The 16,170-nt window shown below is 53.6% G+C and overlaps 1 protein-coding gene and 1 non-coding gene across 5 annotated transcripts; one reads left to right on the plus strand and one right to left on the minus strand.

Moving 5' to 3' along the window:
- Positions 1-1,872: 1,872 nt before the first annotated feature.
- On the minus strand, positions 1,873-10,810 carry DNAJB5 (DnaJ heat shock protein family (Hsp40) member B5). Of its 4 annotated transcripts, none has more exons than XM_014866105.3 (5): positions 10,670-10,810; positions 9,686-10,150; positions 7,082-7,326; positions 3,412-4,013; positions 1,873-3,280 (listed from the first exon to the last, which is right to left on the minus strand). In XM_014866105.3, the coding sequence occupies exons 2-5, from the start codon at positions 9,865-9,867 to the stop codon at positions 3,047-3,049; spliced, it is 1,263 nt and encodes a 420-aa protein (XP_014721591.1). In that variant the 5' UTR covers positions 9,868-10,150; positions 10,670-10,810; the 3' UTR covers positions 1,873-3,046. The 4 variants fall into 4 exon arrangements, with proteins under 4 accessions (XP_014721591.1, XP_070375363.1, XP_070375362.1 ...); XM_070519262.1 differs by having other exon boundaries at positions 9,686-9,813; positions 10,670-10,793; XM_070519261.1 differs by having other exon boundaries at positions 9,686-9,830; positions 10,670-10,747.
- Positions 10,811-15,574: 4,764 nt separating this feature from the next.
- LOC123289625 (U6 spliceosomal RNA) lies at positions 15,575-15,677 on the plus strand. Its single transcript, XR_006533690.1, has one exon. It is a non-coding gene; the product is annotated as a U6 spliceosomal RNA (small nuclear RNA).
- The last annotated feature ends 493 nt before the right edge of the window (positions 15,678-16,170 follow it).

The following is a 16,170-nucleotide window of genomic DNA, read 5'->3' on the forward strand; positions in this document are numbered from 1 at the left end:
GGATCCCAAGAGGGGAACATCTTCTTGGAGTTTCCACTTTAGGAAAAAGATGTTGGAGATTCCTTCACGGGCCAAAGAGTCCAGGGAGAGAGTGAAGTCCAAGAAGACTCCAGCTCCTAAGCCCACAATTGGAAAATGTTCTGAGAGTCAGTGAGCTGGAAGATGCCCAGAAGCTAAAGGGCTATTGGAGTGGTCAAGGGGCTCCAGTGACCAAGGCATGCCCCCACCACCAAGTGCTGGTTGCCCAAGATTTGGGATGGCCAAGCCTTAAAGAACATATTACTGTCATACAAATGAGCTAGTGATTTTCGTAGTACTGTCATTTGCAAAATTACACACACACACACACACACACACTACTGTAAAAGAACTTAGGCACTTGTCAAAGAGAGAAAACCCAATAAAGACCCTGTTCCCCAAGACATGGCTGAACCAGTGTTTCTTCCAGCTCCTTTACTATCTTGACTTTTCTATAGCCGTGTGTATATGTGTGTGCATGTAGGGTTACACAGGTATTAAAGGACCATAACCCCCCATGCAACCTCCAAGAAGGTAGAGCTGCAGAGCCAGCTTCAGAGCTTTCTCATTGAAGTGCCCCTGTCCTCAGATAGCCTGGCTTATAAGGTCTGAGTCCCATTCCCAGAGTGCTCAGTGGGGACATGACAGTTTTCTAGGTCCAGTGTCCCCACATGGAGGCCAGAGGGAGCAGTCTGGCCCAGCAGACCTGGATCCCAAAGCTTCAGGTCTCAGGGAAGAGCCAGGACAAGAATTTAGCCCCAAGTGAAGAGAGGGACAAGTCTAGGAGACCTGAAACAGGAGAGCATCGAGTAGGAGATGCAGGATTGGGGACCTTCCTGCCCAGCCCAGGGGACTAGCAGATACCCTTCTGAGCAAGACCCCTTGGTTTCTGCACTGGAAGGAGTAGGCTCCTCCCAAAAGTATCTTGGCTAAAAGGATGAGGAGCTTTCTTCACTGGAGTTGTCCCAGGAAAAAAGGCAAGGACAGGAAGGTCCCTGTTATAAGCCTAGTCAGTGTTAGCCTCTGTGTGGAGCCTAGGCCCAGGGGAGCTGTCGTCATGGCACTGGAGATGCTGAAGCTCAGGAGGGCATGGCTGTGATGGGCACGATCCTGGAGAAGACTCTGGGGAGGAAAGTCAGCACCAGAAGGAAGTCTACACCCAGACAGAGCCTGCAGATGGGCATTCCTGTGACTAGAGGGCTCCTCCCTACCCAGATCCAAGGAAAGTAACAAGTGCATCATGCAGTCAGCATGCAGACCCTTAGGACCAGAGTTGTCTCAGCAGGCACAGGTAGCTCCGAGACCAGGACAGACCTCCCCAGAAAATTGTGAGATTCAAGGATCAGCAATGGTGTTGTCTCCCAGGGAGCCTGTGTCCCCAGCCAGGCCCTGCCAGCATGGGCCAAGGATGCCAGGAACCTCCAGCCACCCTCTCCACTGCCCCAGGTTTTGTCTTTGGGGATGTGTCTCTTCTAGTCAGCCAGAAAGTCCTCCCCTATCCTCTCCTAGGAGGACAATTTCTCTCAAAGGAAAATTCCAGTCCATGTAAAGTCTATTAGTTCTCATGCTAGCACATCCTTCAAAGAGGATAGTCTCTATTTCCCATAACCAAGGACAGTCTTTCCAAATAGATGTTTCCTCTAATAGCTGAGTGGTGTCTTCCGTCTTTGCTGTTTGGTGCATACATTTTGGAAACCTCAGGAGTCTGGGCTTAGAGGAAGGAAGGAGTCAGCTTCAGCTTATATTGAGGGCCTGTTTGGGCTTCTCAAAGGTGGCCAGGGCCCTGAAGGGAGGTTGCCAGTGGCACTGCGCACCCACCCCCATCCCAGGTTCATTGTTCCTGCTTAGATGCTGTATTTTTAAAATACTTTATTTTTTTCCATAATACTGTCATTACAAAAAAATACAAAAAAAACTACTATAAAAACATTCAGGGGCTTGTCAAAGTGAGAAAACCTCAAGACCCCACCCCAGAACCTGGCTGAAGCAGTCTTCCCCTAGCTCCTTCACTATTTGACTTTTATATAACTGTGGGAGCGGGGTGGGGTCACACAGGCATCAAAGGGCTGGAAAGTCCCCACACAGCCTCCATGAAGGGTAAGAAATAAGTAGCTTCACATATCACAAAAATGGGATTTGAAGTTTGGGGGTGGCTAGGCCCTGAGTTCAGAGGTGTGGGGAGAAACCTGTGACCCTGAATCTCTTGGTGGGGAATAGCTGCCACCTGACCCCAAAGCCTTTTCCCTTCCTGATGAAGGCTAGGAGATGGACCCTGCCCCCCACCTCTGAGCTTTAATACAGCAGGCCCCCTTCCCTCTCCTGCACCCTCGCACATTCCTAAGAGCAGCATGGAGGACAGAACTTCCAGCTCTGCAGGTCTGGCAGGGGAGCTGTCGAGGAGGCTGCTCAGGGTCCCGCTCGCTTCCCTGTCCCACATGAAAAGTGTCTCGTGCTCAATGGCCTGGTTCATGGGTTATGGACCATTCGTTCCTGTCTCAACCCTGGAGAGGCACAGACAGCTCTGGGTGAATGCTTTGTGTGCATGAACATGTGTGTGATAACCTTGGACACTGTGGCTGTAGGGGTGAGGCTAGGGTGGGAAAGCAGTGTCCTTTCTATCCTCTTCCTCCCCAAACAGGAGGAAGCCAAAGGGAAGGGAGAGGAGAGGTATTAGCCAAGCTGAGGGGAAGGAGGACATGCTATTTACAAGCAAGGACAAGGAAGCTCTCTGGCTCCAAGTAGCACTCAGCTCACTCTCCAGTCAGTGGAGTGGGAACTGGATTCGAAGCTAGTGACATGAAAATTGACCCCTGGCCTGGGCTAGCTCTCCCCACCTCCCTCCCACTCCCCCAAGGCAGCCCAGCTCTGAAAGGGGTCAGGGACAGGAACATTTTCCTGAAAACTAGTGGCTTTTTTGCATTTTAGAAAAAGTTGCCAGTGTCCAGTGGACATCAAACTGGGTGCACACTGGGTGGGGTGACTGTGGGGGGTATTGCTGTGGTAGACTCTGGGCTGGCTGGGGCAGAGCCTAGGAACAGGGTAGGTGCTGCTTAAGGATCTGTCGTGTCTGTGGCGTTAATCTGTCTGGGAAGCGAACTTTGAACTCGACAATGAGGTCTCCCCGTTGGGTGGGCACTTTGGGGAAAGGAAGGCCCTCCCCTCGGAGTCTCTTCACGGTGCCTGGCTTGATGACATCATTGCAGGGCAAAGGGATCACTCGACCATCAATGGTGGGAATGTTCACGGTGCAGCCACACAGCGCCTGGGGAGAATGAGGCAGAGAGTGAGGAAAGGTGGGGTAGAGTAATTAGGAAAGGCGGAGAAGACTGACGTGGGGACAGAATGTCCCATCATTCCCCCACCAATGCACACACAACCTGACCCCGGCCCCACCTCCTTGAGGCTGATCAGGGCACTGTAGAGCACGTTGGTGCCATCTCGGCGGAAGTGTGCGTGGGGCTTGTCTTTGAGCACGAAGACAATGTCAGCAGGGATGTTGTCAGGTGTGGCATCGCCCTCTTTGGGGAAAGTGATCTTGGTGCCTTCCTTCCAGCCACGCTTGATGACAATATGCAGGATCTTGTCCTCGGTGCGCACAGTTCGCCCATCAGGATTGAGCCGCCGCCTTGTGATCTTCATGCGTTTGGTGGAGCCGTGGTAGATCTCCTCCAGGGACACCCGCAGCTCATGCACCACAGGTGGGTCCTGCACCTTGCGCCGAGGGTACAGTGGTTCTGGGGCTCGCCTCGGACCCCTACTTAGCCCATTGAAACCAAAGCGGCCAAAGGCACCAAATGGGTCCTCATCTTCATCCACATCCATGTCATCTGGGTCAAAACTACTGAAGGGTCGAGTGGAGCGGCTGCTGGCAAAGAAGATATCGAAGGGGTTGGAGCCACCAAAGAAGGAGGCGAAGGTGGCATGAGGGTCCCCATGAAAGGTGTAGTGAAAGGAGCCACTGGAGCCACCTGACGAACCACCGCCAGTCTTCAGGCCTGGAAGGAGGACAAGTTAGGGGCAGTGTGGCTGCTCCTGCCCCCCACCCGCACAGTCTCCTTCCCCTGCCCACTTGTTCCCAGTTCATGGGCCTAACAAAAGAAGCAACCTTTAACTCCCAGAAAGGGCTGGCCTAATAGAGTCAGAAGTCTCTGGCAAGATTAATTTCTACTCTGAAGTATTTGTTTAATAATAAAGCACATCTTGGGGGTCGGCCCCGTGGCCAAGTGGTTAAGTTCGCACGCTCCACTGCGGCGGCCCAGGGTTTCCCCGGTTTGAATCCTGGGCGTGGACATGGCACTGCTCATCAGGCCACTCTGAGGCGGCATCCAACATGCTACAACTAGAAGGACCCACAGCTAAAAATACACAACTGTGTACTGGGGGGCTTTGGGGAGAAAAAGGAAAAATAAAAATCTTTAATAATAAAGCACATCTTGAGGTTGAAAGAGGCCGAGTTACGCGACATGTGGAAAAGCTAAGACTAGAAGACTTGGAGGATGTGACTTCTAGTCCTGTAATCTCTTCCACGTACCCATGGCCCAAAGATGTCTTACAAAGCCTTGAGAACCTGGCCTGAGGTCACACTGCAAGTCATACCTGGCTCTTAAATCTTTGCTTATCTCCGAAGACGCATAGGGCAAGAAGCAATCAGACAGGATTTGACCACACAGGGGGCTAGTAAGCGAGCTGTTCCAAATAAGGTGGGGATACAGTCCAGGAGGAACCCCACTCTCACTCTGCTTCCAGCATGGTTTCCTCTTTCCCTGACTTCTGCCCAAATGGGATATGAGGGGGGCCCAAAAAAGCAGGAAAGCTCATTAGCTTGGAGATAAGGAGCTATTTCTCTGGAAAAAGTTTTCAATGTTTTGTTCCCACAGTCAGGGCTCAGTGTTGCATAACTCCTTGGGGTGCCATTCACACAGTGGATGGACACAGACTACAATGGGAATGGGCTCCCTGGACTTACACAGCACCAAGCCCTCTAGCCCATACCTAATGTCAGAGCAACCAGAATGCACGAATGAGCTGGCATATTGCAGGTGGCGACCCCAGCTGCTCTCTAGAGTCAGGTCCTGTCTAAGGGGCTCATATTCCTGGAGGCCACCTTCATCGGGGGATGGTGGTGGTGGGCATAGTGGAGGCGTGGGGAGCAGATGTGGGGGGACTAACACTGAGAAATGATCTAGAATATGTAGACTCAGCAGTGGGGCCCAGGCTAGGGGAAGAGACTCTTCTCTCTGAGGCCTTTTATCTAGAATTTCATTTGGCTGTGGAAGCCTGAACCTAAATTAGCCTCTTATTCCTGGGACCACAGTGCAGATTTGGGTTTCATTAGAGAGGCCAAGTGGCAGGCAGTTCAGAGACTCCTGGCAGCTGCCTCTTCACCCCTCCCTTAAGACTCAGGATCTGTTTTTCCTTCTATTGAGGGTCTGATTATCAGGTGAGTTCAAGAAGCCTGGCAGAGCTCAGTGAGAGGGAGGTTGGACTAATGATGACAGCAGGGGGTGATTTCTCTGTAGGGGTTCCTGCTGTACCCTACCACCTCCTTTTCAAGCTGGGGACAACTTGTCCCCAGCCAGGGCTGCACACAGAGTTTGTGTGCACAAACTTTTGGCTGGCTGTTGGGGAGGGGGCAGAGCAGACAGAAATATAACCCACATTTCCAAGCCTGCTTCTCCCTCCCCAGGTCCTGGATGTCTCCTTAAGGTCGTGTTGCATTCTCAGAAGCCCTGCTGGGATGCAGATCTGCATGAGGACCTGGTGTCTGGGCCTAGGGCTTGAGCTTTGCCGTTCACTTAGGCTGGCTCTCCCAGCTCCCACGTGCTTCCTAAACAAGAGGGGAGGCCCCTGGAAGAGTGAGTGCAGTTCCTAGACAGGCCACAGGGTGGCATGGTGTCTGCACTGATTCCCTTTCTCCCACCCCTACGGCCCCCTCCCTCCCAGACAGAAAAATTTCTTAGCTGAGAGAATACTGGGGATTCCAGCAGATGCCTGGTGAATCTGGGAGTTGGCAAGTCTAGCAGGTGAGCAGGGAAAAACGGAAGGAACTCGTGGCATGATGAATAAGAAGAGGCACTTTGGAGGACTGGGGTGCACAGAGGACAGGGGCGTGGAGCACAAGGCAAGGAGGAGAGGAAAGCACATTCTTTTGAGCACATACTCTGTATCAGCTACAGTAGGTATCATTAGCCCATCTAATTTTGAGGCTAGAGTGGGGAGAGTAAGGAGGAGAATGTGGAAGAAAGGCAGATGCCGTTGGGGAGGAAGGACAGTTCCTTTGGGGAAGGAGAGTCCTCAGCTGTGACAATGTCTCTTAATATAGCCTGACAGGTGCCTGTGGCTGGCGGATGGCAGGCGGCCCTGAGAGGCAGGTCCAGAATTAGCAGCTACATCATGCCCGTGGGATGTACTGGGAGGGGCCGCCCTCTCAGAGGCTTTATTTGGGCCTTTCCTGCCGCTCTGTACGTGGCCACCAGCTACCCCAGGGAGGGGGCAGGATGCCAGCAGCAGTTCCCCTTCCACCCTTGGATCCCTGCCACTTCCTCAGGGAGGTGAAGCTCCGCCTCTGTTCTGCTGGCCTGAAGTGGGCAGGGAGGGGGCAGGGGAGGGGACGACCATCTCTCGCTCTGAGCTCCAGTGGTTAACTTCCAGGCTGCTTAAGGGCCAAACTTTTATGCTGATGACTATAGGTGCTCTGTCCTCAGAGAGCCACATACTCCCTTTCCCTGACCTTCCTCATCAGCCAATAAAGCTGCAGGGACTGCAGGCAGGACTAATAAGGCTGGGAGGTGAGGGAGGGAGAGGGAAGGCCTCTGGCTCTAGCTCCAGACCTCTCTAAGGCCTGCACTTGAGGAGGCAGAGGGACAGAGAGAGGCGGGGAGAGCTATAGTAGGCTGAGGCTGCGTGGTGGGTGGTCTCTTCTCTCCTCTGGGTGTGGGTGCTGGGAACACTTGTCTCCCTCACCCCCTCCTCAACCTCCAGTTCCTTGCTATGAGAACAGGGTCACCCAGGACCCCAGGCAAGGACAGGGGTCCAGTATCAGGCTGGAGCACTGCCCTCTTACCTTCCTCCCCATACTGGTCATAGAGGCCCCGTTTCTTAGGGTCACTCAGCACATCGTAGGCCTCTGCAATCTCCTTAAACTTCTCCTCCGCGTTGGGTTCTTTGTTCTTGTCTGGGTGGTACTTCAAGGCCATCTTCCGATAGGCTTTCTTGATCTCATCCTCATTGGCTCCCGATGGGATCCCAAGAATCTTGTAATAATCCTTGCCCATCACAGCCACTGGACCGGCACTGGTCTCCTTGTTTCTGAAAGAAACCCAGGGACAATCCTTGATACCCTTTTCCCTTCTGCCCCAGCCCTGCTCCTGATGATCCTGCAAGCTCTAAATGACTCACTGTGTGACCTTCAGCAGGTCATGCCTGTTCTGTGGCCCTCTGTCTCCCCATCAGTAAAATGAAAGGTTTGGTCTAGATGATCTCTTCCAGCTCTGACATTCTAGGATTCTGTGATTCTTTCCTTAGCTCCCAGCAGGAAGCTGGGGTCTGTGGCCCACTTCTTGGGGCTAGGCTAAGGCCCAGGTTCTTGGGCCAGACTGAGGACCCCCAAGAAGCCCTGCTGGGTGAGGCGGCACCACAGACTGACAGACCCACGCACAGAAGCTGGCGAAGGGCAGTGGACTGGGTGAGGTCACCTGAGCATCGTGGTCTCCTACGCCATGCTTCAGGCATGGTGCCCAGGCTAAGGGCAGCTGGGGCAGTGGCCCAGGACTGGGGACAGGTCTGGGTCTTCAGTCAGCTGTCCTGGCCAGCCAGGCTGACTCAGGGTGTGGGTGCTTGGAGTCCTCTCTGCCACTGGGGACCCCAGGCCTCCTTGCCCTTGCTCCCTAGACAGTGCTAAGCCACACGTGCGTCTCAGATCAGAGGATAAACCTCAGCCTTTGGAAACTGCTGTTTCTAACTCTCTCATTTGCAAGGAGATGACTCTGTCCTTCCCCAACCAGGGCAACAGTTCCCTTTACTCATTTCCCAGCGTCCACAGACAACACTGTGTGTGAAAACATGTCTGTGCCTCCTAAGCACCCCTGCTAGTGAACAAAAGCATCCTGAGGGTAGGGCCTTTTTAAACCTTAGTTGTTAAGAGACAATCGGGCACTAACCACCATTTTCTTAGTCCCCTCCCTACCAGTCCCATCCTTGCACCTGTCCTGTGGTTTAGGATCTGTCCTGGTGCCAGGCCCACACTCCTCTGATAGGCCCTGGGTGCAGGGCCTTTGTTATGTGAGGGAGAAACCTAGGGCTCTAATTCTCCTCTCATCGCTCTCTGCCACTATCTCTGTGCTGGATGTGAGGGGAAGGGGACTTTCCTGTAGCTACATCTATTTGGGGAAATGGCCAGAAGTCACTCTCCAGCCTTTCTGAGACTTGGCAAACCCCTGCCAAAGCCCGGAGAATGAGAGTCTTTCTAGCAATGTCCCGGGCTGGCAGCCACAGCTGAGGCCTGCTTTTCTGCCACTGACTGCTTCAGCGAGGTGTGCAGGCTTTCCCAGCAGGAGTGAGGGCTGTAATGGGTAAAGAGAGGCCTCAAGGCCCCAGGTAGGCAGGGACAACAGCCCTCGCTCCTGCCCCCATAGGGCCTGTTGCAGGTGGCTGGGTTGACTCATGGTTCTGGGAGTCACCTCACTCTGACGAAGAGAAGGCTTTATAAAGGCGGGTACTCCCCCTTCTCCCCCTACCAGCACGTCACGCCTGGTGGGGGAGGCCGGGGTTGGAGGAGGCAGAGAAGAAAGAGCATCTGGGGGAGGGCAGCCATTTTCGGAAGCAGCAGTGAAAGCCATCTGAGAGGGAGCTGGGGGTGGTCTGCCATCTCCGCCTCAGCCCACCCCTTCTTTCCCCTGAGCGTGGGAAGGAACCCTACCACACCAGGAGGGTGACCCCGGAGACCTACAGCAGCTTCTAGGCAGAGGGCAAGTGGAACAGCCTCCAATGCTCCCGCCCTCCTCTTGGCTGTCCCTGCATTACCTCTTCATGCAGCCAGCTTCCTCCCTGGCACCCACCTGCTAGCTGCTCTAGACCTATAATTCTCTTGCCTCCACAGACACCTGGCAAGCTCTTTCAGGAATTGCCTTTTTCTTCCTCCTTTCCTCCCTCCCTCCCTCCTTCCCCCTACCCACAAGCCACGTGTTGGAATGACAAAGGAGCCCCATGGCATGGCACTGCCTTTGATGGAGAAGAATGAAGAGGATGTTAATGTAGAGGCGGGAATGAAAAATGAGGAGGAATGGCAAGGGGGCCTGGCAGAGGCAGGGCAGATGGTTGATGCAGAAAATTAAGCACTGATGGAGGGGGATGAGGGATGACAAAAGGAAATGGCTTAGGTGGAAAATGGGTTACCAATGGGTTGAAAGAGAGAGATGGAGAGAGTTGAAATACTGGAGGTGGTGTTTGTGGAACATGGACGCCTGAGGGTTTGGTATAGGAGATGAATAACGAGCCACACAGTTCATTCAAATGTAAGGGTGAGGTAGAACAGGGGTTCTCATATGGAATGGGGATGAGAAGACGAGGAGACAGAGGAAGGAATGGATGGAGGAATGGCAATGGAGGGGATGTGACGTGGAGAACTGACTTGGTATGGGTATGAGCGCCCTTCTCCGGAGGGACTTACCGAAACTTTACAAACCCATTCAGCGTCCACGCTCGAAGTTTTAAGGGCTCCAGCTGAATTTTAAACATCAAGCTGGCTAAGAAGTCTTCTCCCCAGAAGTGTGGGAAGCTCCGGAAAGCTCCTCGGGCCTGTAGTGGGGGTGATGCTGGGGATGGGCAGGAGAGCACTGTGCGCTTAAACATGCCCGGCCCAGCCCCTCACCTCTGACGGCTCCCCGGGAGCCTGCTCGGAAAGCTGCAGCTCTGGAAGCCGCCTCCTCAGGTTCCCAGAGGCACTTGCCCAGCAAGGCCTGTCCGGTGCAGCAGGAGCTGGACCTGATCCCCAGGCGTGGAAAGTGAAGGGATAGGGTCCAGCGGCCACCTGCTCTCCGATGCAGCACTGTCTGGCTGATTGAGAACGGCTGTATGGCAGTGTGACAGTAGGCTGGCAGTGCGAGTGTGTGCTTGTGAGCGGCAGCGTGTGTACCTGTGACAGGTGTGATTGTCTGTGAGGGCCTGAGAGGCAGTGAGTTCTTCTCGCCTCTCTCTCCGGGGAGGACCCGACCCCAATCCCCAAGAACCTACTCAATGAAGTCCCTGACTGGGAGTCTCCTCCCTCGCAGATGGGCGGGGCGGGGCGGGGCAGAGCAGAGCAGAGCTCGGACGGGACAAAAGGCGAGGAAAGGAGGGGAGGAGAGGGGAGGAGAGGGGAGGGGGCTCGGCGGGGAGCGCGGTGGGTGATGTCACCGGAGCTGGCAGGCTGGGCCGGCTCAGAACGTCTCTGCCCCGCGGAACCCAATCCGACCCGGCCGACTGTCCCTGGCCCAGACGCTGGCTGCTCCCGGTGAGAGGGTGGCGGACATCGAGCACCTGACAGACCCCGAGTCCCCGCACCCCACGGCAGAAGAGCCTATGGGCCCGCCGGTCCCACTCCCCCGACACCGAGACCCCTGGCTTCACAACACCCCCCTCCCGGAGCCCCCGAGTCCTGGCTCGGCGCCCTCACCGGTGAGGAGCTGCGGGCGCCGCCGCGGTCCGTCAGACACGCTGCCCCCTCCCGGCTCCGGCTCCGCCGCCTCCAGTCGGGACAGGAGTCGCCTGCCCGCCGGCGGCAGACAGCGGGCCCAGGAACCGCCCCCACGGCTCCGCCTCCGCGCCGCCCATTGCGCCGTGCGCCCGTCACTCAGCTCGGCCTCTGCTGTCATTGGACAGCTCTCAACGAGCGGTCGGTAAGAGTCGCCCACGCTCCGCCCCCGTCACCCGGCCACACGCGCACATATTCCGGGCCGTGATGGGTGCGGGTCTGATTGGTGCGCTCTGGGATCAATCAACCACGCCTCTTCGCTATCTCGTCGTGTCATTGGTGAAGGGGACAGGGGGCGGAAACTCCACGCGCCCTTTAATCTTATTGGTTGGTCTCTGGGGCTCAGACCCGAAAGAGGGCGGGCAACTATATTAGTCCAATGTCCGGCTTGAGAAGGTGGGACTTACTGGCCACGGCTCGAATCCCGAGAGAACCTTCTGGAACCCGTGCAACGTCAAAGGCAGCCTTAAAGGAAAACTGCGCCGACCAGTTGGCCGGGACTCTGGGCATTCTTTCCTTTCTGCGTTTAGGAGGGGAGGGGAGAGAATAGTGCACCCTGGGAGGTGTAGTCCCTGGACCAGGGTCAAAAGGTCACGCCGTCTTACCTGTCTTCCATCGAACCCGGAACTGACCTCGACCTGACCTGATTTAGCTTTACCTTACCTTGACCCGGAATTGACCTGACGTGACCGAATCTCAAAACAGACCCCTGTAGACATGCAGGGTTTAAGTACCTTTCTACTCCCTCCTTTCTAACTTGGTATTTCTCCCCAGGTGTAGCCACCTCCTTGATTCCTTTCTGAGTCCCCTTTTCTTTCTCCGTATTATCCCCCCATCCTGGCTCCCTCCTGCGGCGTCCCTTCTCAGCAACCCCCACAATCCCCATTAAAATTCCCCTACAGTCTTTCACCCTACTTCCCCTTCGAGTTCCCGCATTTTAGCCTCCTTTTACTTTCCCCTCTTGGTCCTGTCTTTCCCCCATGAATTTTCTGCCTCGTCCTATTCTTAATTCTTTATCTACTCCCATGGTCTCCCCTATCCTAGCTGCCCCCTTTAACTCTTCATCTCAGCCCCACTGATCTCCTTTCTTAATACCCTCAGCGTCTCCCATCCATCTCAGCCCCCCTTCCCCCATTAAATCTCAGCCCCAGTGTCCCCGCTGTTCGGAGCAGGCAGGGCTGCGGAGGCGGTCGCCAGCGGAAGCCGACGTTTGAGCAGACAGGGTGCCTGGCGCCCACGTCTCTGTCTCCCAGGCCCATCTGTGCTGGAGGGAGTGGCGGTGGGGAGGGGGTAAGCCGCGGGTGAAGAGGGGGAAGGAATTCTTAGGGAGTTTGAGGACAAAAGAAGGGCCAGGGCAGAAGCTCTCACTTACCGTTTCCCAGAGACAGAGTTTGGATACCCATGAGGTCATGCAAGCTAGATAGAGCTGGAAAGTGAGGCTTGGAGAGCATTATTTCCTAGGCCACAGAGCAGAACAGAGCAGGAGAAAGGTCTAGGGGTCCTGAGGTCAGCTCTGCATATTCTCCACTACCTGCCTTCTTTCTAGTACTCACTATGGGGATGCCAGGTGTAAAGGGGTGTGAGGTGTAAAGGAAGGAAAGGAAGCAGGGTAAGAGGAGGATGGAGAGGAGATGGGGTAAGGGTGATGGGGAGGAGATACGGAGTGGGAGGTGAGGAGGGGTGGGAATGAGAAGGGAAGGGGAAGTGGGGAACAAGGAATAGACCGGGTGGGAGATGGGGTGAGCAGCAAAAAGTTGGGACAGAGAGGTGGGGTGAGGAGGAATGAGGAAGGGAGGGGAGGTGGGGTGGTGAGGGAATGCAGTAGTGTGACATGGAGATAGGCAAGGTAGGATGAGGGAGCCCAGGACTGCTGCTGGCTCCTTAGATCTGGGGGCTCTCACTCCCCCACCTCCAGACTCATGGGGACCTGGGCTGTGGGTGGCTCTGCTTCTTCCTATTCCAGTTCTCTCTATTTGGCCTCCTCCAGCTTGCCTGTGCCAATGTGGAGGCAGAGAGTTTAGTCACCGGCCCTTACCTGGTCCCTGCTAATGTTAAGTTGTAGGCTTAGACCTTCGAGGGTGCAGGGCTGTGCCTTCAGGTGTTGGTGGCCTGGACTCCATTGTCTGCCGGGTTCACTGTTGCCGCCCTGTGTTGCATTTCCCTGGGCGTCAGCTGTGTGTGTGAGGCACTAAGGTGCTCAGGGTGTAAGAATGTAGGCTCTGGAGGCAGACTGTTGACCTTGTGAGATTACTTGCCACATCTGTGCCTCATTTTTCCTTTGTAAAATGGGGATAGACAACAACAGTCTTTCATAGGGTTGTATGAGGGTTAATTAAGGTAACACATGTAATGCACCTAGTTCTGAGCTTGGCGTGTAGTTAATGCTCAACAAAGTTAACCGTTACTCAATATGTTCACAGATATCTGGGTGTGTGAGTGTGTCTGTAAGCATTTGAGTGTGATTGGGAGTTATTTGTACTGTTGTATCTGTACTGCAATTTGTGAGTGAGAGTATATCTGGGTAATTATTTTTGTGTGGTAGTGTGCCTGATTCTGTGTAGGCCTGTGATTTTGTGTTAGTGTACATGTATGATTAAATGACTGTGTAGGCCTGTGTCGACATGGCAAAGAGTGGGTGAAGTGTGGCTTTGTGGCTCTTGACACCCTGACACCATGTCTGCTGGTATATGCATGCATCTGTGATCACGTCAGTTCCAAACACTCCCACTTACCCATTGAGACGTCATAACCCTAGGTGTCCCGTCCTTTCCTCACCCTGGGGGAAGGGGAACCAGGGGCAGGGGTGGGGGTGGGTGCCAGTGAGGAGGTGTTTAGACAGAAGCACATGTTCCCTCCCAGACTGTGGATGGGAGGGGGAGCCCCCTATCTTGCACATAATCCTGAAGGCTCCAGAGGAAGTGCTCCCCCCTCAGCCCATGCTTAGTTCCCTGTCTTGTCACCATGGCAGCAGTTGCCAGGGGCTCCCATGGTTGCTAAGATCTGGGTGTGGGAGGCTGCCAGGCCCTGTTGCCAAGAGAAACAGAGAATCCTAAGGGAAAGGAAGATTACTCCCACAGCTTCAGCTCTCTGCAGTGACGAGACTGGCCCCTGGACCTCTCTTCTTCCCAAGTTGTACCTGCAATTTGTACGTGGCACTACTAGGGTTGATGAGGGGCTTTAACAGGAAGCTGGAACTAGAATGCTGGGATCCACCTTCTGAGGAGAAAGGGGGCCCTAGCCTGCCCGTTACCTTCTTTAAGGCTGAGAAGCCCTAAGAAATTAGTGACTACCTTATTCTGTCCCCCATCCCTTATACTTCTCCCCTGGTAATATCTCTGCTTGAGTTCTCCAGTGACTGCTGCTGATCCAGTACCTGATACTACCACCTGCTATAGGAATGCTACATTGATCCCATTACTTTGGATGCAGACTGAGTCCTTTCTGAGGTCAGACTCTTAGCATCTCACTTGGATGCGTACTTCATGCTGACACTTGAGCCCAGACTTCAGTCCCACACTGAGTCCCAATTTTGGCCTCAGCCTGAGATACTGACCTTGGTCTTAGTCCTGGACCAGACAGTCCCCCAAACCCAGCCTCAGCCTCAGCTCTCCTCCTAGGCATGGGTGAACCCTAATCTTGATACAGATACTTGAACTCATCCGCAGGTTCAGTTCTGATCCTGCACACTGACTGAACACTGACTAGCGATCTAACTCCCTGGTGCTTGCCTGGCGTCTCCCTGCATGTTCTGAACTTACGCTGCCCAGTACCATAAGGGTTCAAAGGGGTTATTTCTTGCTTTGGAGTGAAAGGACAGTGCTAGGAATGACCAGCAGAGGGCGTGCAACATCAGGTCCTAGAGGCAAGCTTTCCAGAGCCCACTTCAGAAGGGGATATTAGGCATATTGAGATCTTGGATCTTTTCTTTCAGGTCGGGACCCAGAGCTGGAGGCAGAACAGTTGGTCTAAGAGGTTGAACTAAAGAAATTAAGGTTCCACACACAGTGATGCTGATGCTTTGGGGTCACGTGGGTCCATATAATCATGGGTCTCCCTCCAGCTCAGCCGGCCTCAAAGCTGGGCAAGCACCAGAAGGTGCTTAACCCTTTACTGGCATCGCAGGTCTCAAGAGGACTGGATACCTGGTATCCCACCCCAACTCAACGTTGCTGTCATATGCTTACACAGCTTCACCACCTTCCCTGGTATCCAGTTATCGTTTGGTCCTGTTCAGCAGAACTCTGCCTCTCCTCCACCTTTGGTCTTAGCTCTGTCCTTGAGGTCATGCTGATCTCATTGGTCTCATTGGCCAGACATCATCAGCCATCTGCATCCCTCAAGTCTGCTCTTCTCCAGGGTGAACACCTCTCAGGTCTTCGTAGGTTCCTCTTCTGCCTTGTTTAATTCCAGCCTAGTGGCCATGTTTCCCTGGCTAGGTTTCAGTTTTTGGTGCCTGGCTCTGATTAGCTTTTTCCAGGAGTGCCGGTACAGCATACAAATGAGCTGGCCTGCCTCCCTCTTCTGACTTTGAACTTCTCTCCTTGTAGCCTCAGGTTAAATCAGTTTTTGGGTAGTCACCTCATGCTGTTCACCCACACCAAGTGAAGGCTGCAGCCTCTCTTCTCCCTGAGCTGCTAAGTCACATGCCCATTTGTACATATTATGATTTTGAAAGGAGTGTTATAGTTATTTTAAAAAACAAAGAGCCTTGAAATAAATGAAATAAAAAACATTTTGACAATAGCTTCTGAGTTTTAGGGCAGTCCTTAGGTTTGGAAAGCTCTGTACTTGACACTTACTTTAAGGTGGGATGAGGGACTGAAGAACTCGCTTTGGCAGCACAGATGCTAAGATTGGAATGACACAGAGAAGATGAGCACAGCCCCTGTGTGAGGGTGACGTGCAAATTTGTGAGGTGTTCCATATTTTTGTTTTTGATGAGTGTTAAAACATAATGATGTAAAGTGAATATATATGAATAAATTAGTATATTACCAAAAAAAAAAAAAAAAAGAGGGACTGAAGAGCCCTAGCTGGCTTGGCTGTGACTTCAGCACTGTGGACAGAGGCCATTGGCAGAGATGGGGCCAGAAATCCTTGCTGCTCACTCAGTGACTAACAGTGTATAAAACTCTTTCCTCTTAGCGAACTCATTCTGTACTCACTCAACTATCAGCCCAGGAGGCAGACAGGACAAAAATCTGTTTTCCAGACTTTTACAGATAAGGAAACTGAGGTCCAGCAAGGTCAAACTTCAAGCAACCCTTTGGGGTGGGGTGAGAGAGAGAAGACTAATTACTCCATGTTTAGAAAATTTAGCAGCCGCTGCTTCCTTTTGGGGAATGACTTTTCCCCAGACATAAAGAGGAGTGCATTTGAGCCAAGGCAGGACAGGGCGGTGGGAGTTTGTGTGGAACCAAGGC

The sequence above is a fragment of the Equus asinus genome, chromosome 10, assembly GCF_041296235.1.
Source record: "Equus asinus isolate D_3611 breed Donkey chromosome 10, EquAss-T2T_v2, whole genome shotgun sequence".
NCBI classification, from domain to species: Eukaryota; Metazoa; Chordata; class Mammalia; order Perissodactyla; family Equidae; genus Equus; species Equus asinus.